General features: G+C 45.9%; 1 protein-coding gene across 1 annotated transcript in view; it reads left to right on the top strand.

The window, feature by feature from the left end:
* FAM227B (family with sequence similarity 227 member B) overlaps nt 1-24324 on the top strand; it is a 3353280-nt gene that overhangs the window by 1373285 nt on the left and 1955671 nt on the right. Inside the window, exon 8 of the mRNA XM_085646151.1 lies at nt 12825-12951. Within this exon, the coding sequence (XP_085502277.1) occupies nt 12825-12951 (127 nt within the window). The remainder of the gene's footprint in view (nt 1-12824; nt 12952-24324) is intronic.

The following is a 24324-nucleotide window of genomic DNA, read 5'->3' as shown; positions in this document are numbered from 1 at the left end:
CACTGTCTTCAGGGTGGCAAATGGAGAAGCACCAGTAAATCTTACTGCAGGAAGTGCCAAAGAAAGAGAGGGTTCTGGCCTCAGAAGTGGGAACAGGGTGTTACTCCCGCTACCTCCTTATGCCGAAGAATGAAAGAGACGTTCTTCCTAATTTAGATCTTCACCCTCTCAACTTCTTTCTGCAGAAGGACAAATTCAGGATGCTCACATTAGTCCAGGTCTTGCCTGCCCTAGGCCCAAGACCCTGGAGGCCAGATGGTCATGTTGGACCTGCAGAATGTTTATTTTGATATCCTAGTCCTGCAGGCCCTACGGTTCAGTGGGACAAGAGCATTTACACTTCTTAGTGCTCCTCTTTGGCCTCACCAGTGCCCCTCAGGTACTCACAGAAGTAATGTTTGTGGGCTCAGCATATCTATGAAGTTTAGGGGTACCAGACTTCCCCTAACTCGACAACTGACTTTACAAAGAGGGCTCGCCGTAGGCAGTTGTCAACCAACTCCAGATAATGTTTAACCTCCTAACAACTTTGGGGTTCATCATCAACATCACTGACTCCTTTGCAGAGACTTTCTTTCATCTGAGCCATTCTGGCTACTGTACAGTGGCAGCCCTTTCACCCCAAGTGGAGCAACCAGGACATTTGTGTTGTGATGCCAATGGAGCCTCTGTCCTGGATCTCAGCATGGATGACTCTAAAGCTGCTGGTATTGTTAGCTTTCTGGTGGTAATGCATGCCAGATGGCACATGCGGGCTCTGTACTGGGACTTCAAATCCCAGAAGAGATTTTGACAATACTTTGAAAATAATGAGTGCCGGTGCCCAAAGCTCTGCTCAGAATCCCTCAACCAGCCCTAATAAATGTCAGCACGTCGAATGCCAAGGGTTCATAGTCTTGAATCCAACCAAGGTCTCTTTAATCCACTGCACAACCCCTTTAACTCACTCTTGTGGGTTCTTCCCTTATGTCTTTGTTATGGTTTTTCCCATCTTTCTCTTCCACCTCTTTATCCTTTGTGGGCTTTTTTCCTCTCTTGCTCTTGGGAAATGTCTGAAGAGGGAAAGTATGTGCCAGTTCACAAAAATTAAATGCAGGTGGCTCTCACCAGCAGCCACGGTCAAATTAAACATAGGATTTCATGGGGGCTGCAAAAGAACTTCAGTGGAGCAAGTGATCCAAGATTTAATCAGTGGCAGGCCCCTCTCCTTATCCCACCCAGACAATGGTCACAGATGCATTACTGCTGGGCTGGGGAGTCCATCTCGAAGAGGTGAAGATCAGAGGCCTCTGGTCTCTGGCGGAGGCTCAACTCCACATCAAATTGGTGGACTTGAGGTCAGTTCACTTGGTGTTGTAGGCCTTCCTACCACCTTCAAAGGGAGGCAGGTACTCATGGAGAATATCACCGCTGTGATACTACAACAAGCAGTGTGGGGTGTTGAGAGGCTTTGCTCCTCTAGAAGTTGCTGGACTGCAAAGGGGTTTCTCTGGTGGTAAACCACTCGAAGGGATCTTTAAATGCTTTAGCAGACAAACTCGTTCACAAGTGGCTATTGGGCCACAAATGGCAGTTCCACGCAGAGGTGGAGCAGACTGGCTTCTACGAATAGCTGTCTCAGTCTTTTTGCCACCACTGAGATGTGCAATGTCAGCACTTCTGCATGCTGGAGTTTCTAAAGCTGCTTACACTTGGAGACATCTTCCATCTAACGTGGAGCTCAGGAATCCTGTGTGCTTTTCCTCCACTGCCTCTCCTGCCCTGAGTTCTGAAGAAAATCGGGAACGAGTGGGCCCAAGTCATCCTAGTGGCACCATATTGAGCCAGGAGTGTGTTGTACATGAAACATCTAGGCATGCGCAGGTTTCCTGATAATGCTGTCACACCTGGAGGATCTTCTGTAGCAGCAGCAAGGAAGGGTGTTTTGCCCAGGCCTGCACATTTTGCATCTCCTTCCTTGGAGAATGCGTGGCAGCAGTTGACCTCCTTTGGCCTCCATCTCAAGGTCATAGATGTAAATCAATATATGCCAGCCATTGGGACAAATTTGTAGATTGATGCCACACCTACTACATTGGCCCTTTTTTGGCAACATTGTTTGGATCTTTGTTGTTTGTTCTATCCCTAGCCCAGCAAGGACTTGCTTTGGACACTGTAAAGGGCTACCTATTGGCTCTTTTGGCCTTCATGTAGTTGATAGATTAGTCCTCATTATTTAAATCACCAGTTGTGATGTGGTTTTTGAAAGGTTTGCAACATTTATTTCCACCAAAATCCTTTGTGTCACCCCAATGGGACTTGTACTTAGTGCTCACATTCTTGAAAATATAAAATAAGCCTTTGTCCTATTTTAGATGGTCATGCTAGACCAGGTCAAGCCTGCTCTCGACTCTGGAGACTGGATGTTCCTGTGAGACCTGCAGCACATTTATTTTCACATCCCAGTCCTGCAGGTGCTCCCTGCCGTCCAGTAGGCCAAGAGCATTTTCACTTCACAGTGCTTCCCTTTAGCCTCACAAGTGCCTCTCGGCTGTTCACAAAAGTGATACTGGTGATTGTAGCATATCTACGGGGGTCAAGGGTACCAGGCTTCCCCTAACTTGATGACTGGCTGTTGAAAGCGGGCTCACTGCAGACAGTCATCAACCAACTCCAGACAACAGCGAACATCCAGAAATCGTTGGAATTCACTATTTACAAGCCAAAGTCACACCTAACTTCTTCACAGATGCTCGTTTTCATGGGAGCCATTCTGGATATGTATGAGCCACCACACAGTTGACCCTTGAAACTTCTGAACTTATAGACAGTCTTTCTCATCACCATAACATCAGCTGGACATGTGAGTGAACTTCAGGTGCTCAGTGTAAACCCACCTTACACAACCTTCTTCCCAGACAAGTTGATGTTTAGGACCCAAGCTTCCTTTTTACAGAAAGTGGTTACTCCTGTCCATGCCGGTCAGGCCATCACCCTTTTGGTATTTTTGGGTCTACCTTATCACTAGAAGAAGGAAGAGAGACTCAATCATTTGGATCCTATAAGACTATTGAGTTTCTATATTGATTGGACTAAGGAACACCAAGGGGATGAACAGCTCCTTGTAGGGTTTTCCAGAGCAAAGGAGGGCAGAGCAGAGCAAAAATGCAAAATCTACAGGTGGCTTGTTCTACGCATAAAGATATGCAATGCATTGCTGAAAATGAGCCGCTAGAAAGCTTATTGGCTCATTCCACTAGGGTTAAAGCTCCTACCACTACATTAGCATGTGGACTGCATGTTCTAAAAATCTGTAATAACAGGGAAAATAAGTCAGGGGACCAATAAATACACAATTTAATCAAAAGACCAAGGAGGGACAAGAGAGACCAAGGAATTGAAAAAGGAGACAATTTTTATGATTAGATACACAATTGGTATATACAATTTAGAGTAACCATAACGAACATATGTGCACTGACAGTGAAGTGAACAAGTGAACGACTCGTTCTGACTGCGTGACTCTTCCTGGACTGATCCCGTTTTTGGCAACTTGACAAGCCCATCCTAATCGCTGATTCACACAGCGCCGTGGATTTCTACCGCCGCATGCTCCGAACTTTCCCAGACTTGATTTCCAGAATTACATTTTGTCCCTGATTGCTGACTACAGTACAGCAACTAATACCCTTCAAGGCGGATTTTTTCGTGTGCCTTCGTTCCTCCTTTGTCCTTTATAGACACCTTAAGATACCCCCCTAGATTGACGGACCTTCTTTGTTGCTGCCATATTCATTTGTCCTAATACCTTCCTGTATTCAGCTATGACGCTGTGAATTAATTAACCCCGTACACAGGTATTTTTAAAATATTTTGATAACCATAGTCCTGATGATGACCTCAACGCAAGGAGGTTGAAACGTCGTCGACTGGACAGCATTATTTGCGGCTAGTTAAAGGGCCTTTTGTGACTTCAAAGATATTTCGTAAACTGTTCATTGTGTATATTCTTCCTTGACCCTGAATTTATCCGAATTAATTTGCCGCACCATGTTGTCATCTTAACACTTATGTCACTGCGTCGTTCACTTCACTGTCAGTGCACATATGTTCGTTATGGTTACTCTAAATTGTATATACCAATTGTGTATCTAATCATAAAAATTGTCTCTTTTTTCAATTCCTTGGTCTCTCTTGTCCCTCCTTGGTCTTTTGATTAAATTGTGTATTTATTGGTCCCCTGACTTATTTTCCCTGTTGAGACATTATTTTTGTTACCATATTTACCCGGTCTCAGCTAGGTTAACGGGCTTGCTCCTGTTTTTCTTGTTTACTAAAAATCTGTAAGGCATCCACGTGGGCTTTGATTCACACGTTTATGAAGTGCTAATGCCTTGACAGTCAGGTCTGTTTATGGGACCTCATTGCCACCCTTGCATTAGATATAGTCTTCCTCACTGAGACCTGGCTTAACCCCACGTCCATCCCAGACATTGCCACAGTGATCCCTAATGGAATTAAAAACACTCACCAGGACCCCATCAACAAGCCGGTAGGAGGAACAGCCATCATCCATAAAAGAGACCATACAGTGTACCATCAACAACACCATCACCCCCATGGACATCTCAAGTTCAAGCTCCACACGACAACAGGACAACCATCAGGGGCACCCTCGCATACCAACCCCCAGGCCTGCGCTCCAGCTTCTGCAACACCATCGCAGACTTCATTGTGACACTAACCTTAGACTCCAAGGACTACATCTTCCTCTGTGACCTACATTTACACATAGACGACCTCAACAACAAAACCAAAAAAAACAATGCACACCTCCTCTACATTATTAGAAGCCTTGGATGGACCCAGATAGTCCATGACCCTATACGCCGCAGGACAGAGGCTGGACCCATTTTTCACCCCGCAAACTCAAAAACTACTGGCCAATCTCCCTGCTCCCATTCCTGACGAAGGTACTGGTAAAGAGCAACAACAATCAACTCATGACACGCCTGGAGCAGAACTAGCTGCTCAACGCCTCCCAATCCGTCATCCGCATTGATCACAACACCAAAACCACCCTGATCACAGCCACCGATGACATCCAAACCCTCCCCGACTGAGGGGAACAGCAGCTTTGATCCTCCTCAAGCTCTCGGCAGCCTTCAGCACAGTATCCCACCACACCCTAATCGAAAGTCTCCACCACATCGGCATCCAAAGGGACAAACTCAGGGCTCATCCATCAGTCCCACGCTCTTCAATGCACATGACCCCGTTGGCCAACATCATCAGATCCCACGGTCTCAACATAATTTCCTACGCAGATGACACCAAACTCATCCTCTCACTCATCATTGACCCTACCTCCACCAGAATTAACTTCCACAGATGCATGACAAACGTCACCGACTGGATGAAGAACAACTGCCTGCACATGAACACAGACAAGACTAAGCATTGATCTTTGGCAACAGCAGCAACACAAGGAACAACTCCTGTTGGCCATCAGACCTAGGACACACACCCACTCCCTCCGACCACACCAGAAACCTCAGAATCATCATTGACAACTAGCTCACCATCAAGTCACAGATCAATGCTGTCTCCTCCGCCTGGTTCCTCACTCTGCGCATGCTACGTAAGATCTTCAAGTGGCTACCCCTACACCTGAGATGCACCGTGGCACAGGCCCTCTTCATCAGCCAAATCGACCATGGCAATGCCCTCTACAAAGGAATCGTCGCACATGTTCTACAGAGACTTCCGACCATACAGAAAGATGCTGCCAGACTCATTCTTGGTCTTCCCCAACAAACCCACATCACACCCCATCTCAGCCCACTGCACTGGCTTCCTGTATAAAAGAGATGACAATTCAAGCTGCTGGTCCATGCACACAAGGATCTACACAACCAAGGACATGCATACATTAACCACCGCCTGAACTTCCGCCAACCGTTGAGAAGACTACGCTACGCCTCCCTTTCACTTGCCCACACTCCCCACATCTACCGAAGCAGAAGTGGAAGACACTCCTTCTCCCACATCGCAGCAAAGACCTGGAACAGCCTCCCCACACACCTCCTGATCATCACCTCACTACCGGAATTCCGAATGGCCCTCAAGACCTGGCTGTTTGAATAAGCCTCTGGGACATACAAGTGCCTGGATACCCTATCAGAGGATTAGCAGCGCTTTATAAATCCTTATTGATTGATTGAATGATTGTTGAGAGGGGCATTTTGCTCATTCTGTCCTGCAGGAGTTTTTGATCTGAGCCAGTTCCCAGACTCACCACTTTGGGATGTACTGCATTGGTGTCTATTCACAAGGTGATGAATCTGTGGATTGAAGTATCCATCAGAAGAACCAGTTTCTTACTTTCAGGAACAATATTTCTGGTAGATTGCTCTATTTAGCCAAAGGTTCCTCACCAGCCCTGCTGCCTCTCCATTCTGTGAATTGGACTCCTTTCCATCTGAAAAGGTCCCAATCTAGAAATCTGCACACTGGTAAAACTAATTTGTCGGTGGGCTCTGCATCTGAGGGCATGGACAGCTGAGAAAGCAACTGACGTAAGTACGCAGGGGTGGCACTTTTATACTGCTCCACACAGTGGCGACTAGCAGTGGAAGTGCCGCAGGTGATGGGGCGGGGTGGGGGAGGGGCAGGGTTGGGGGTAGTGGAGTCTGACATACGACGGAGAGGAGTAAGGTAAGTAATTAAATAAATAAAACAATTTACCTTTATGTGTGCTGCATCGCCGAGTTGGCGATGCAGCGCGAGCATGTTAAATTGTTTTATTTATTTAAACTTACCTTACTTCTGTCCGTCGTATGTCGGACTCCACTACCCCCCCACCCTGCCCCATCCCCGCCCCACCCCACGACCCAGCAGCACTCCCACGGCGAGCCGCCACTGGCTCCACGTGTCACTTCCGGAGCAGTATGATATTGACGTGACATCACCCAGTGATGCACAGAGCAGTTCTGAATTTTACACATCCAGTCTGATGTCTGAAGATTATTCACAAGGCGAGGAGCCTGCAGTTGGATAGAGAGTCCACCAAAAAGATTGTCACCAAAGGTAAGTAACTTGATCTTTTGGCTCAATGTTGCTGTGCATTCCGTATATATTATTACTTTATATGTTTCAAATCAACTATTTCTATTTGAGTATTTTCCTTTAAAGAAAAATCTAATTTATAATATTGTTTATTTGAATATAACTTTATTGTTCTCGTTCTCTGTGGAGGTGCAGATTGTACTATTAAACGGTGTTTATTTGTTTTAATAAAATATGTTTTACTGCTACCACTCCTGGACCAAGGCTACTAACTGTTCCAAAAAGAAACCGTGCAATTTCATTAAAGAATTTAGCAAATGAAAGTGAAGATGGCGGAGTATCCGACAGTCATAAACAACAGAACATGATCAGAGGATGGGAGTAGTGATATAGTAGTTGGGAAAGTAGGATAAAAGCAAGAGGAAAATAACATGAGACCTAGTGTACCTCAAGGATTATACGTATGCACGGACAGCGAAAACCGAAGACCCAAAATTCGGGTGCACGGTGTTAAGACCTGTAAGTTAAAACAAATCCAGATGAGATGCTAAAGACGCAGGCTTCAATGGCATCCAGATCTTCAAAGAAAGAGGGTTGTGAACAGAGGCGTAGCTAGAGCTTGTGGCGCCCGGGGCTATCCCTCAGATTGCCGCCCCTGGCATACGTAGCCCTGTGATTGTGTGAGGTTAAGTCTCGGACTCGAATTTTGAATCTCACCCTACTGTCAAATTTTGGCCATAAATGCTTCTCACATGTATCATTGGAATGCTAGTTTTACCTTGGTCTAATAACTAGTGCAAGTAAGTGTTAACTATCTGAACTTGCAGTTGTAGAGGCTGCGCACAGCACCCCGGGGCCACTCGCTTAAATATACTGGTGTGATTTTTTTAAAATACTTTCAAACATATTTATCATCCTGCCTGACTGTGACTGCTATGGGTCTCTCACAGGCTTTCCTGAGGCTTGCCCAGCAATCATGGTATCATGCACATGCTCACTGTGGTGGCCGGAGTCCGTGAGTCAGCTGACTAATGAATTTATGGTATAGGCCTGAGGCAATTGAGATTTGAGTTAGGGCCTCTCACGCCCTGATATAGTCTGGGCCCAGGTCCCATGTGGGACAGAGACAGCAGCATGGAGTTTAGTGATTCTTCTCTCCTGGTTTATTATTTGAGCTCTCTCCAAACAGCCACATGTTCACAGACAAGTACTCTCATCAGTGTGCGTTGTGACTGTCACTCGAGACAGACTACTTTTGCACTTACCTGTGTGAATCTGGATCTGAAGGTGGGGTGTTGGATTTAGGGGTCTTTCGACACCTGCTGTGCTGCAGGCTTTAAACAGCAATGCAGGGTGGACTGAATACCCAACTGAAGACCAAGCTGCTAATGAGCCATGGGAGCCAAAAACAAATTTCAATCTTTGCTTGAAGTGGCGTCTGGTGTATTTATACTTGGTGTGTAACTTGTCACTCGCTTTGCGACACTAGAAATATTTATGCCAGGACATCAAGGCAGGCTCTGGTGATGCTCATGCCACTACAACTCTGAATGCCTCATATGCACCCAGCAATACCCCTTCTACATTAGTGGGGTCCAGTAAAGATCTGTGTTCTCTACTAAACTGTTGTCTTGTATTGTCAGTGGCTCTTATTGCACAGCTTCGCTCCAGTGGTTCTACAGCCTAACCGCAGGGCCTTGCTCTTTTCGGTGTTAATTTTTAGCAAAGCCATGTGACCTGCTTTCTAGAGGTCCATAGCTGTCATTTTAATTATAGTCAGCTGCAGCAGGCATTTGCAGCAGTTTTAGATCTTCTAAGAGTTTTTCGTTGCTCAAATGGGTCAAATTTCTGATATTTATGTTTCCTCATCTTCATTGCTTGATTTTTGCTCGGAAGAAAGTGTCAAATGTCACTCATAAACACACTGAAATTATGAACATGTCACACATAGCAATCTGAAACCTTGGCAGCTAGGGATGGCACGTGTCATTATGTCATTTGCTAACTGCCTAACTTGGTTAGTCCCCCCCACTTCTTTTTATAGGACTTGTGCCCACTGCCCTGCCACTCACCAAAGATCCTTTCCTCCCCTTGTGACAAATGTTTAGCTCTTACCTTCCTCAGGCTCCAGTACGCCACAGTGGTGGCAGGGTCTCTACCGAAGGGGTTGGTTCTGCTGCAGTCTATCGCCCAGCACTGCCACTGCCCCAGACTCAACTCATAACTGCCAAGATTTCAGATTGCTATGTGTGTCATTTTCATAATTTTAGTGTAATTATGAGTGACATTTCAATGACTAAGAGTGACACTTTCTCCCGAGCAAAATCAAGCAAAGAAGACAAGGGAAACATATAAATATCAGAAATTACTCCCATTTGAGCAAAGAGAAACTCTAACAGCTGCAAAGCACCAGAAAGGAAGGGAACTTAGATGCGCCAGCAGCAGTGGAGAGAAGCAGCGCCATATCTTACGAACATGGTACTAAGGGGCAAATTTACATGCCGAAATGTGGCATTAAACAAACATTGCTAATGCCTCGCTGCGCCATTTTAAAAATGCAGGGATGCACCGTATTCACAAGAATGCGGTGCACCCCTGTGTTTCCCCTGGCGCTGGTGCTAAATCTAGCTGCCTAGCGCCAACGCAGGCAACCTTGAACCATAGTGCAAGGGTGTCTACCTTGGTGGGAATGTCTGTTTATGTGCAGGAAGGTGTCCCTTCCTGCACATAAACAAATCGTGATTTGTAACTTCATTATGCAGCACACATAGAAGTTGCAAATTGTCATTTTCTTTAAATGATTCATGGTGTTTTGCTGTTTCTATTTGTGCTGCACAATGCAGTGTGAAATGGGGTCTAATTTACTAGGTGGCTTTAAGCCAAGTTCAGTGGTTTAATGCTGCCTCGTAAATAAGACGAAGGGTTTATCGCCACCGGAATGTCAGAAAAAGTGACGTTCCTGGGCGATAAGGGCTTGTAAATATGCCCCTATGTTCCGCTCTCCCTTTGATGCAGCGTTCGATACTCCAAAAATGTGTCGTTTTTCCCCTCTGTGCATGTTTCTGTCCCGGAAAACGTTTAATCTTGCAACTGTGTACTTGCCCAGATACCTCCCTGCTGCCAAAGCCATGACTGCCTTATTGCTATGCCGTTCTCAGTGCTACATCGACTCACAGGCGCGTTCTGCACCCCCACCACCTACCACCGTCCCCTTCCGTCCCCTCAGCTTGCCTTCCCAGATCTCTCCACCAGTCGTTATTTCTCGTAGTGCACTCGGAGCGGCAGGCACTAAAATTGTTCAATGAAATCGACAATGCTAATTTAACATTCACAGCGGCACCCCAAAGTACAGCAAGCCTGCACCTCAGGGGTCCCCTTTTAAAACAAGGTGCAGGTTGAAATTCGCCTCAAATTTGTTTTTCACTAACACTGTTTATCAATGCAGCTCTGCAGTGTTGCACTGGGAGGAAAATAGACCCAGGCCTGAAAATAAAAATAAAAAGTTGCCCCAATAGTGAATCAGAAAGCTAAAAAAGTCTCATGTATGCAAATTGGGACACTTTTAAAGTTGTAAAAACACGCTGTGTGTTTTGCAAGATATAGTAGACTGCAACTATTTGTGTTTTCTGAAGACCATGTTTATGGTACTGTCAGGGAAATCAACAGTAAAAACCGACCCACAAGACAATAAAACAGGACACAAACAAAAAGCCAGCCCACACACTGACCAATCAGACCAGACCATTGGGCACTGCCAGATTGCCCTAAAGGCAGGGACACTGGAATTATGCTATTGTGCGGCCGCAGAAACTTTTCCATAATTTTAGATTTGCCATGTTTGCCACACAGTCCATCATCTTCCGCATAATCTGCAGATTTTAACAGAATCTGTTTCTTGCTTAAATGATTCAAAAGCTACTAAAAATGTTGCAGCGTAGTGAAAGGCACTTTACAAAGCAGGACTGGCCGCCTTCCTATTGCTTATTGCTATATTTCTGTACTAAACTGGTACTAATGTGATGCAGCCAATGCCTAGACAGTGTTACCAATTTAAAAAACTAATGAAGTAATACTGTTACAAAATGTGCCGCATAAAGCTTCATAATTGGTCTTGCCGCAGAATTTACTCAACCTTGCTGCATAATTCGTCCCTCTCCTGCCACACAATTTCAGTGGCCCTGCCTATAGGCCAGTCCGATCCTGCAGCTATAAAATATTGACTCAAGTTCTGCTTCGGGTAAAATTGTGTGACCACCCAGCGTACCCTTAATCAATATGCTGGTGGTAAATTACAAAACTGGAGCTGTAGCCAACTGCGCACATTATACCTGATTGAGTACACTAAACTAAAAACCAGTTGAACAGCACTTTGGCTTAATGCTTGAAACTGGAATACAGAAGAATAGGCCCTCGCGGACTCAGAGTAGCTGTATGGTACTGACTACTGAGAAGTGTCGGTAATCTCTAATTACTACTGCACCTCTGCCGAGAAGTGCAGGTACTCACTTGCTCATTTAAAGCACTGCTTGTGCAGGTACCCCGACTTTCCCCTAGTGTGGGTGTCTGCCTCGCTGACTGTCCCGCCTGTAGGCGTCTGCCCCTCACCCAGGACCGAACCATCCTAGACACCCCCCCCCCCCCCCCCCCCACACACACACACACCCCTCTCCGCCCTCTGTGCAAGTTTCCCTCTTGAGGCAGGATAATTTCCCTCCACCTTCCCAGAGCACTAATCCAGATTTTTTACCCCACTCTCAACAGGCTGGTGGCACTTACTTAGGCAGAGTCCGGAGGTCGGAGTGTGGCGGTGGCGCTCCAAGAATTGCCTCTCTCAAGGCAGTGGCTGCAGGCTTAATTAGGCCGCTGCTGTGCGCTGTCACTGTGACAATTCAGGTGCTCCAGGCTGCAAAGGTGCAAGCAAGGCTGGCTGCAGGCAGGTTCAGGCCACGAAAAACAGCGGGCCGGCAATTTGAGTTTGCCGCCCGCCTCCGGTGATAATAGTCGTGCTGAGGGCCGCGCTCACGAGAGGCGAGTGCGTGCGCGTGACGCATCACTACTGCCGTGCTGCGCTACGTTTCAGCGCGAGGGCTGGCCAACCGGGTTACGTAGGTCCTAAGTGTTCTAAGTGTGCTTGCTGTTCACACGCCTAAGTGTGCTTGCTGTTCACACGCGCGGCACTGGCTGCCCATGGCGGCGGCTTTTCTAATTTATTTGAATACACGGACACTACTGTAGTAACTGACAGTAGTGTCAGCGAGTGTCCAAATAAATTAGAAAGGCCTCCGCCATGGGCCACGAGAGCCGCACGGCCGCCGCCCCCACATAGTGCCGCCTGGGGCGGACCGCCCCCACCGCCCCCCCCTAGCTACGCCAGTGGTTGTGAACGAGAAGTGCAACAGGTCTAGACACAGCAGCTGCGTTTCCAAACAATGGGAGAGGCAGAAAAAGCGCAGTGGTTTGCAAGTTGCAATTGCCTATAATGGAAGACATTTCATCATAGTGTTGCATAATGTGCAGTTATATTGTCTTTATAAACTAAACACTAACATGTACCAGTCTCACCTGCTATTTGATGTGACAGTAGCAAACCATCAGCAGCTTCTCTGTGACACTCAGAAAAAGAACGTGTTGAGTTTGAATATTTTACTTTCATTTATACGTGTATTATATTTTGATCAGTCTTCTTTTTTAACATACATTTAAGTACAATATGTTGTTATTTAAGGTAGCTCTCGCGTTACAGCTGGAATTCTAAATGGTATCAAATAATGTTACAGGTGTATGCTGACTGCTTATGCCAAGCCATCTCTGCTGTTTTCTTTGAGGCATTTCCAAAATCTCGTGCAGTATTTGGTGATGATTTTAAAAACGAATTAATGGACACTATTTTCCAGTGGATGTCAGGTAAGAATAAGATGCACCTACGGCTCAAACCTGACAGATTACACGCGCACTGTAGACACTACACCACCACCAGGGAGGGGGGAGGGACTGGTGGGTTAGGGAGGGGATTTCCGTTCTTTTCTGTTGATTTAGATTCCTCGTAGTTCCAGATTTCAGCTATTCTGAAAGCCAGGTTTCAAGTTTTATTAAATTCGGCACATCGGATTTCTCATAAAATAATGTACAGGTATTATAAACTGGGACAAGTTGGGCAAGTGCAGTAAATCAAGTAACTTTAATTCTGCGGATTCAGAAGGATGTCTATGTGGGCAGCTATGTACAGGGCAGAAACTATGGGGCAGAGCAGGAAGATTTGGTACAGCCCTTTATCTTTATTTTCATTAACTTTGTGCAATTGTGGGCTCGTATATTCTAGATTAGTCTAGCAACAGTTACACTTGCACAAATCACCAAATACTCATGGCTCGTGGTTAAGTGTAGGCAAAGAAAACTCATGCTGATCTCTGAAAAGGCACACAAAAGAATTTTAACTTCTTGTGGTCAAAACCGCTAATCATAGTGGAAGTGAAAATAGCCCGTTCTGGTCATCATGAACTTGGGTAAACATGCAACAAATATTCCAGAACCAGAATGTCTCATGGGTAGCGGAAAGCCAAAGTCAGAAAGGACCTGGTTCCAAATCCTGGAAGTCCAATGAGTATATTACAGTGCCCTTAAATCCTTCAAGTTTCTTTGGATGACTCTTTTTGGTGTCCTGTAGTTGACCTAGCAAGGTCTCAGGATTTCGGTATCTCTTAAGGAACCAGGTAAAACTTGGTGGTGTGATGATGATATGCCATGTAGTCACTTGAACTTTAATGCTGGACCTTTTCGAATATTTGGTGACTAGTAAAATTTACAACATAAAACAAAGAAAAAGACACACAGCTCCCATCCTGACAGCTGAATCAAAATCAATGAAGTCCTTGTTCGTCCTAGAGCTCGTTCCCATGCTCTGAAGCACTTTGCAAACAATTCCAGCTCTCAAAATATCGAGAAAAACATTGCCAACTTCCTTTCCCAGGAAATAAATGTATTCTATTCTGAAGACCCTGAAAGGCTGCTCCTTAGCCTTTGATGCTCTTGAATAGTTTCTACCAAATGGTCGTCTTTTAAAAATCGCAATCTACAAAAGTGGCAGCAACAAACAAAATAGGGGTAGAGAGGAAACTTTTAATCCCTTAATCCACCAAGGGATTGTTCCCAAATATGTTGAGGGTGATTACAGCACAAAGTGGTTTACTACCTTTGAGATGGCTTGTAAAATGAGGAAGTTACTCCAGAGACATTGGGGCTCTCTACCCTGGGAGCTATTCTCAGGAAAGTGCAGGGATTGACTCCTGACGTGGGTTGATGCAGATGCTGAGTTTTATGAACTCATGAAGGATACCTTGATTGAGGGCTTTGGACTCACCAATGAAGAGTACCTAATTAAATTCAGGGAACTTCACAAAACTCTGAGTCAGTTCTGGGTGGATTTTGCTGACTTCTTAGTCAAAACTCCAGGCGGCTGGTTAAAAAGCATTAAAGTGCACGACTATGATGGGCTCTATAATTTGGTTATGAAGGAGCACTGGTTAAGCTATTATACTTCAGAAAAACTGCACCAGTAACTAGTGGACTTAGGGTTGTTCTCTACTCAGGAGTTGAGGAGGATGGCTGACAACTGTGTCAAACCAAGAGAGACCAGAAAGACCCAAGGTGAGCGTTACCAGAAGAAAGGGGAAAAATGTGCGACACAAAGGGGGAAAACACAGACTTCTAAAGGCCCCGAAAAACCTGTTCAGAAGGGTGGGCCCAGAGACACTTCCCAATTAAAGGATGGGTACCAGGGTTTTTAACTGGGATCCCAAAAAGGCTTGATGTTTTTACTGTAAGCTGAATGGGCACCGAACTGGGGACTCTTCCTGCCCAAAAAGGCTCCCACTAGTGCAGCTCCCCCATATGGGTTGTGAGTCTCCGAGTGGGCTCCTTGCTGTGCCCTGACCATGTCTGATAGCACACTGACACTACTTTAGTCTCTGTGCCTTCCCTCCACAATGCTGGCTCCACCTCCTGTGGTGCGTCTGATGTCTCTGCCCTGCACTCTGAAAGGAAAGAAGGAGTCAGGTAAACAAAGTGCTCCAGGACTGACCAGAACTGGTTTGGACCAGGCAAAGGCCCCTCTGCCCTCAGAGGACAAAGGATTTTTGGGTATAAGTATTGGGACCCTGATCCCAAGAATGTAGATCACTTTGGGAAACAAGAAGAAATCTTTGCTGAGGAGAGGAACCAAGAAGAAACTGAGGAGAGACTATCCCTCAAACTGGGGGATTGGCCTGCAGGGGTTGCCTACTGCCAAAGAGAGGAGAAAGAAACTTTGTGTGTACTTTTGCTCAATTTGTGAAGGATCTCCAAGGGCTTGGAAAAGACCTTGCCTCCTGCTGAAGTCTCAGGGACAACAGACTTCAACCCCCCAGTTCTTTGGAAGTGCCTGCTACTGTTTTGGGCCTTCTGAGGGACTGCGTGTCGCAAGGAGCTGGAAGCGCGACTCACGGAGAAGAAGCGTGTCTCCGTCGCAGCCGCTGCTGTCGCATCACTGAACAAGGGTGTCGCCGCTGCAGCTGTCGCATTGCACCGCATCACGAGAAGCGCCCGCAACACCGAAAAAGCGTGACTTCATCGCAGCCATTGTAGCTGACGCATTGCACCGCATTACGAGAAGAGTCTTGCATCGAGGAAGAAGCTTGTCGCCGTCGCAGCCGCTGCCATCGCATCTTGGATGATACCGCTGTAGCTGTCGCATTGCACCGCATCAAGAAAAGCGCAACGCATCCACGGAGAAGCGTGCGGCCGTCGGAGCTGCTGCCGTCTCATCTCTGAACAAGGGTGATGCCGCTGTAACTGTCGCATTGAGCGGAAGCGTCTCGCATCGCTGGAGAAGAGTCTTGCCGCCAAAGCTGCTGTTGTTGCATCACTGGACAAGACTGCCTCCGCTGTAGCTGACGCATCGAGCCGAGATCTCTTGCAACATCAGAGAAGCGAGCCGCCTCAGGAAGATCCTCACATCGTTATTTCTTTGCACCAAACTTTCATCGCATCAATATCGTTGCAACACTTTTGTTGCCCTGCGTGTCGCATCTAAAGGTACATTGACATAAAGTGTCGCATTTAAGAACTAAAGAGACTTAAAATAACTACTACAATTTTAAAGTAACAGTATTGTGGATTTTTGTCGTTTATGGTCATGTGGTAAATCTATATAAAGAATACTTATTTTTTATATAAAACCTGTGTGGTGTCCATCTGTAGTGTTGCCACTTGATCACTGTATGTGTTCACAAATGCTTTACACACTGCTTCTGAGATAAGCCTGTCAGCTCGTGCCAAGCTACCAAGGGGGGGAGCAGGGGTTATTTTAGGAGTGTACCCCTTTACCCTGACTAGAGGAGAGGGTCCCTATTTGTCACCGGTACCTACCTGTGCCAACTAGAGACCCCAAATCTAACAGTCCCGGGTGCAGCCTGCACCTAACCTGAAGTTCCCCACTCGTCCCACTCACCTGAACCCCACCTTAAATCCAACCACTGTCCAGGAGCTTGCCACCACCTCCTGCCATGCTAGAACTTCCAGTAGTTCCAGCAGCGCTTCCCCCTATGAAGGCGGGGGTAAAGTGGATGCCCGCCCTCTAGCCCTAACCCTCTAGGCTATGTACCCCAGGCCCCCCATCTGGCCCACCACCTCACCAGACTTTACAAATTGCCCAAGGGGGGCATAAAGGTGTCAGGGGGGGTCAGAGGGGCCAAGTCCAGCCTGGCCAGTAGTTGGTATCCAGAAGAAGCCCTTGGACAGGGGTGGGTGGAAGTTGCAGTGAATTAAGCCAGCATCCCCCTGTAGCAATGTGAAAGCGGCTGGTATCAGCAATACAGACATTCTGGCCAAAAGACCCAAAGGGTCCGGGAAAGACACCTGGAAAAAAGGGCACTCTTTAGGTGTTAGTAGCCAAGGCCGAAGACCAAAGACCAAAACAAGAAAAAACCAAGGATGGTCAAAAAGAGTTGTCCGGGCACGGCTAGGAAGGGGCAAACAGATCACACGAGTGAGTGCCCAGGTGCAGCTGAAGGGGGGCAAGATAGTACCTTACCAGAACCTCCAGGTACCAGTAACCTACACCTACAAACTTATCCAACAATAGAACTCGCAATGGAACTCAAAATGGAAACTGACAATTTTCTGAACAAGAGCCCATCCATGGAAGGACCGCCAGGCAAGCCTCCGCACCCTCCTCCACGGGGCAGAATCCAAAGCGATTTCCAAAGAATCACTCATCCTTCACATTCCACCATTAACCACAAACACAACTGCAACATTAAGAAGGGTCCGAAGGAATAACCCAGATGCTCCCAATCTTTAAATTGGGCAGCCTCGCTGAGCCCAGATTCGACCCAGCCTAAGGACCTAAGGAGATCAAACTCCCACCTTCACTCCATCAAGTCGGTGACCCACACCGATCGGCCGGGGAAATACCTACACCATAATAATAGCGCAAGTTCATGCAGGTCTTTCAGCACAGGGAACAGTTACTCAACTAAGCCCGCCAGTCTCCCCAGAAACATAAGCCTCACAAGGGGAGCTGAAGTGATGGAACTTGGAACTTGTCCAGGGGGCCCTATCACAGGAATTCTTAACAACTCTAGAAGCCCAAATAGATGCACAAATGGAAGTATCCCTATCCCAAACACCAGGGCCTGACATTTAACGGAGTCACAAATACTAATTATCACTCGCCGCCCCATCTATATGAAGAGAGCAACGACCAAGCCAGCTTGGGAAGCCCAGCAGACTACAACAGGGAAGATTTCTCCTTTTATAAACAAGACACAATAGCCAAAGCTCTTCTCTGGCAGTCACAAAAAATGGAGCTCCAGATTGACCTTATTAAGTCGATATCAACAACATTAGTGGTTCTAGGGAACAGGCTAACTCTGATCGAACACAAATTGACCAGACGGTGGTGGGCCAACCGTGTTCTTGTACTCAACTAATAGACAAATTGACTACACTACCCGAAATTCGGTGGACCTAATTAGACAACGTTAAGAAAAATTGTCCATCTGCAGACACCCAAAAGGATAACGGAGAGGCCGCAACTAGTACCCCAATGCCTACAGGGGAACCAGCACACCAGACGGCAACCCCTCACCGTAACAAATGCACAACTGCAAATGCCCACTCCAATGCCTCAAGTTCCTACACAAACTCTGATTTATCCGTGAGCCCCATCCATCAAGCTCCCAATGCTCACACCTCAGAAGAGCCCTCTCTCAGCTCCCAGCAAGCCCCTAACACTCATGTCTCAGGGGAACCTCTTCTATCCAGAAGAGCAACAAAGAAACTGAAAAAACACTCCAAAAAACAGCACCTACAAAAAAGGTTCCAGGTGACAACAGGCCCAGGATCAAGAATAGGCACAATTGTACAACCAGGAAAGCCGGTCAAATTCTTCCCCATTTTCAATAAGAGCACCAGCTCGAATTCCAACAACTCAGACATAAAGGACTTAGTTGTCAGTAATCAGAAAAAGGAACAGTCTCCCACATTGGGAGACACTCAGAGCACCCAAAGAAAACCAAACATAGAAAAACTGGTATACGGCATACAAAGTGACTTGTCATCGATCCCAACTCAAATAACGGCTACGCTTGGATCCCTCGTTGATACTCTATTGATACACCAGGCCAGCACAGGAAAATTAATTAACAACCAGATCAGTTCAAATTACGGCTCCTGGCCTCATCTCCAGTTTAGAAACACCAGCTGCACAGAACGGTATACACACCATCTCCACTTTGCCGTCCTCTTCTGTTAGCTTGTCATCAACGTCCATTCAAATCAAACTCCATCGAGGAACCTTCACGCACACGATGGTCAAATCTACGAGGGATGACGAACAGATGCATGAAAACTTGTTGAGGGAGAGTATAAATACACTGGACCTTACAAGAAATCCTAATCCATCCCAACTCATGAAACTATCCGTGGAGAAAAAGGTCACATGGGAGCATACAAGTCAATTGCCAACGTGCACACTATTTCGTGATTTCATCAAAATATAACTGATTTCAACCTGTGCTTCAAACGCCAATTCGCCTATCCTATGGCGACGTAGGTGATATGCCAATCAATAGTGCAATCAGAACAATGCCGTTTGCTAGCGTGAGCACTTATATCCAGGCTATCCTAGCCATTACAAATTTTTGTCGAGTGTAGCAAAAAAGTCTTACTCATGGAGACATCAATTTTAGCGAATCAATTTATTGATTTGTCGAACAGTGTGTTTTGTTCTGTGTTTTCCAAATGAATAACAATCATCAAGGTAACGGAATTCAATCATCCATTGTGGTTTAAACGATATACCCAATGCATTTCGGGTCAAACCCTTCTTCAGGGGTAATCTTTGACAATCAGAATAACTAAAAAGAAAGAGAGGCAGTCAAACTGGAGTCCTCATAATCATCGTAAAACAAAGTATTTACAAACAACTTTCTTATAAGGTTGCATCGCAAAGACAACATGCGCTAAATGACAAAATTCATGAACACCAGTCAAATGAAAAAATATGTGAGTTAATTAATCCAACAATGATATGGATGAATCAAGGTGATCACCACGTAGGTGGGAGAAAAAAATATACCGTGACTCTATAATGTGTACACTTAAACGAGACAATATTCGTAAGAATGAGATAGCCCATGACTTTAGAATTCGAAGTTTCGTGAAATGAGAAGAGACTCAAAAATAAACATCACCCGTGAGTTTAGTGAAAGAAACACACACCGTCAACGTAAGGGTACGTTGACGGTGTGTGTTTCTTTCACTAAACTCACGGGTGATGTTTATTTTTGAGTCTCTTCTCATTTCACGAAACTTCGAATTCTAAAGTCATGGGCTATCTCATTCTTACGAATATTGTCTCGTTTAAGTGTACACATTATAGAGTCACGGTATATTTTTTTCTCCCACCTACGTGGTGATCACCTTGATTCATCCATATCATTGTTGGATTAATTAACTCACATATTTTTTCATTTGACTGGTGTTCATGAATTTTGTCATTTAGCGCATGTTGTCTTTGCGATGCAACCTTATAAGAAAGTTGTTTGTAAATACTTTGTTTTACGATGATTATGAGGACTCCAGTTTGACTGCCTCTCTTTCTTTTTAGTTATTCTGATTGTCAAAGATTACCCCTGAAGAAGGGTTTGACCTGAAATGCATTGGGTATATCGTTTAAACCACAATGGATGATTGAATTCCGTTACCTTGATGATTGTTATTCATTTGGAAAACACAGAACAAAACACACTGTTCGACAAATCAATAAATTGATTCGCTAAAATTGATGTCTCCATGAGTAAGACTTTTTTGCTACACTCGACAAAAATTTGTAATGGCTAGGATAGCCTGGATATAAGTGCTCACGCTAGCAAACGGCATTGTTCTGATTGCACTATTGATTCACATGGGAGCATAGCCACAGCCCCCCGCTTTACACACAGAGAGGACCAGCTATAAACATGTGCCCTGGTCCCCAGCGCTAAGGGGAGTGCAAGAAAGCAGGCCCGCCAGTAAGTTAAAGCTTAGCACCCCATATTCATCCATCGGGGGAAACCTCACATCCCTGTATTAAAGGGGACGGGTGAAAGAAGGCAGAAAACTAGGCCTGGGAGGTAAATTCCGTTCCACTTGCGGAATTTGGGTAATTTTGCGTTCCGCGGAGAACGTGGAATTGCCAAAAATTCTGCGATGCGCATCTTCATGGAATTTTTTGCTTGTTCATGCTTTCAAAATGCGTGTTCGTGAGATATTTCTCCCCGAGCACGCAAACAGCATTCGCGAACAAGAAAAAAGCATCGCGAACGGGCGGAACAAGCAATTCCGCATGTTCGCTGAACTTTTGCTTGCTCGCAGAGATTTTTTACCGTTTCGCAGAGCTTTGCGTAGCACGACTACGCAAATTCCGCCCACCCCCTACAGAAATCTCCTCAGCTGGCCTAATATTTATCCCTCTCAATTCCTCCAGTGGGCCTGTGGATATTCTGAACAGAGGGAACTTGTTAAAATTATTTCAACATATACCATCCCTCAAGCATCTAGCCTCAGTGGAACTACATTCAGTAAAATTCGCCCACATACCTGGGTCAAGGGCACCTGAATTCTCAATCACAAACTGGGATTCAATAGCCACCAGAGACGCTATTCTCAAAGAGGCTTCCACCTTCGACGAATGGGGCATAGAACTAGAGCCCACTCGGCCAAGGAAATATCCTCCTGTCCTAATCGAGGACCACAGATCTCCAAGCAAATGTATACTGAAGGGAGCTTGGGGCGCCACCCATGATTGGCTAGTAAGTACATCACGGGCATCCAATCCATTAACGATCCGCTGTGGCAAAAGTGACCGGATTATCAGCTGGCAACCAGCAGCCCAGAACTCCGAGGGAACAACCACATATTTAGCTCCCATGGGCAGTAACTTCCTTTACGCTACCTAGAACAAGAGAACTCTCTCCCAGGCCAACCACTGTGCCCACTCAATCCGGAAAATTGGCATCAAAAGATCAACTCACCATTATCTCCTGGAATGTGGCAGGGCTGGCTTCAACACTCCGTTCTAAACAGGGGTGCGACTTTTTAAACAGCAACAACATCATTTGCATCCAGGAAACCTGGGCACTGATCCCCACGGCAAGCTATGGGTTTTATGAAAGTTTTCTTTTTTTTTTTATTTAAAATTTTTATTTCATCACAACAAAAAAGAAATACAGCTGAAACTTAGATTCTCCATACTTATAATACAGTGGATAAGTGTCGATATAAAGTATATAAAAACCATCATCAGCAAATACCATATACTGATGTAAAACCCATAACAGTGTGAAATCTGAATACAGCCAATAAAATATATAGAGAGATATAGAAGCAGCCTTTCATAACAATTATAGCCATACAATTCATTCTGGCCGGATAAATGGGGCAATCCAATTTGTGAACAAGCCCCAAATCTTATTCCCTTTATCCTGCCCTTTATACCCACGATGAAAAAATTGTAAATTGTAAATAAATTGATACTTGTATAGCGCACTACTCACCCGCAAGGGTCTCAAGGCGCTTGTACGAATACCGCTGTGGAACCCATCCTGGCTTTCCCTGTGAGGCGTCCACTCCTGGGCACCCCCAAGGTGGAGGCCAGGCATCCTTAGCGTTGTGGGGGCCGTTGTGGAGATTAAGCAAGCTATTGCCCAGAGTTGCAGAGTGGGACTCCATGATTGGAATTGCACCGAGGCGAGAATTATCAGGTCCGTGGAATTTTTGAGCCCAAGACCCGCCGAGGTGGGGAATTGAACCCTGGTCCCGGGCTAGACCTCTGCATCAGGGTCTGCCGCTCTAACCATTGAGCCACACTTCTCCAATCTCTACAATCAACTACATCTTCATGTCAAGCGGTTTAATTAATCATCTTCAGAGCTTCGCCATTGCAAATCGCACAGAAAGTGATCATAATCCCCTGGTAATAAATCTGAACTTAAACCACCAGATAGCAGATACAGGCCAGGAGCTAGGCGACTCTACAGAGGATGAACTAATTAATGCGGTAAAGCGAATTAGGTGGCAACCTTTCCACTCGCCCCAGGTGGCTAAATGGCTCAACGACGTGAATCTCCGACTACAGGATCATCCAGGGAATCTCCTCCTCATAAATTGGAATAAGATGACCAGAGATCTGGGAGCACTTCTTCATGGCCACAGAGGTCTCTCAAAGTGATTTCAACAATTCCCAAGTTACAAAAACAAACCTTTGTCGAGACGAAGCATTAACCTCACGCGGAGAACCTGAGGAAGAAATCCCGCATGCTCAAACTTAATTCAACACACGGAAAATGACTTGCAGTAAAGGAAGCACGGAATGCCCACAAAAAAACCATCTGGACCCTGAAATGTGCCCAACAAGAGGAGGAATGGAAAAAGATCTTGTTTATGCTCAAAGAAAGATCCTCAGCTCGATTATGGCAGTATGTGAACACCCTAAAATCCCTTGGACACCCGAGGTCAAATGTGGTCCCGGCACCTGTGTGGGAGAACCATGTGAGAACCCAGTTTCTGGCACACAATCTTACAGCCATCACGGCCACAGTCCCATAGAACGGAGACGAACATCAAACCCCGGTTCAACCGAGAGAAATTGCCAGACTAATAAAATCTTTGAAATCGAGCGGAGTGCCGGGCCCAAACAGCCTCCCTGAGGGGCTCTTCCAAACTGTTTAAGAGGGCAACGCTACGTACCCCACTATTCAACACCACATACATCCTCGGAAAAACCCGTGAAGCTTGGAGGGGCTCAATCCTATGCTCGATTCACAAAAAAGGAGACCGTTTAAATCCAAGCAACTATCGCCTAATAGCCCTGTTAGACTGGAAGCTAAAGCATATGTACGTGTCCTTCTGAAAAAAACTGGAAAATTGGGCTGAAGAAAAAGAGTTGCTCCCTTTCTTTTAAACAGGCTGCCGAGGTGGAGCCGCAACAACCGACAACATAAATGCTCTATCTGCCCTGTGTCACCATTCCACGCAGCCGCACCAACCCCCAGTCTTTTGCTGCTTTGTCGATCTAACCGCAGCCCTCAACAAGGTCGACAGACGTTTGCTGTGGAAGAAACTAGCAAATTGGGGCATCCCATCTTCACTCCTAACAGCTATAATGTCCCTCTTCTCGGAAACCTGGGTACAGGTGAAAACAGGTCCCACATCTCTCTCGGCTAAAATCTGTACGACCGGTGGTTCGAAACAAGGTTGTGTGCTTGCGCCCCTCCTTTTCAATCTGTATACCGAGGACCTCGGAAAAGCTCTCGTCAACAGCTGCCTGGCCCCTCCCCGATTAGGCAACCGACCTCTACACATTCTTCAGTACGCAGATGACATAGTCGTCATGGATCACACTAAAGTGGGCCTCCAACGAGCTTTGACCAGTTTACATGAATACAGCACATCCAATCACCTTACCATCAACTCAGATAAGACCAAGATCATTGTAATAGACCGGCAAAAAAACAAAAAGCATTTTACATGCACCATAGGCTTCAGAAATATAAGTACTTGGGGATCTGGTTCACAGAAGCAGCAAGACCCACTGCCCATGAAAAGGATTTGACTAATAAATCGACGGCCATAATGTATGGTTTAATAATATTGAACAAGTTAAAAAGTCAGTCAGCAGAGGCCATCAGAAAGGTCACTCAAGCCTCCCTTCTCCCAGCACTCTCGTATGGGCATCAAGCGTTTCTGGGCGCCTGTTCA

This window comes from Triturus cristatus, chromosome 3_1, assembly GCF_964204655.1.
Source record: "Triturus cristatus chromosome 3_1, aTriCri1.1, whole genome shotgun sequence".
Classification (NCBI taxonomy): Eukaryota; Metazoa; Chordata; class Amphibia; order Caudata; family Salamandridae; genus Triturus; species Triturus cristatus.
Note: the sequence above shows the minus strand (reverse complement) of the source record. Positions and strands in the feature narration are given on the sequence as shown.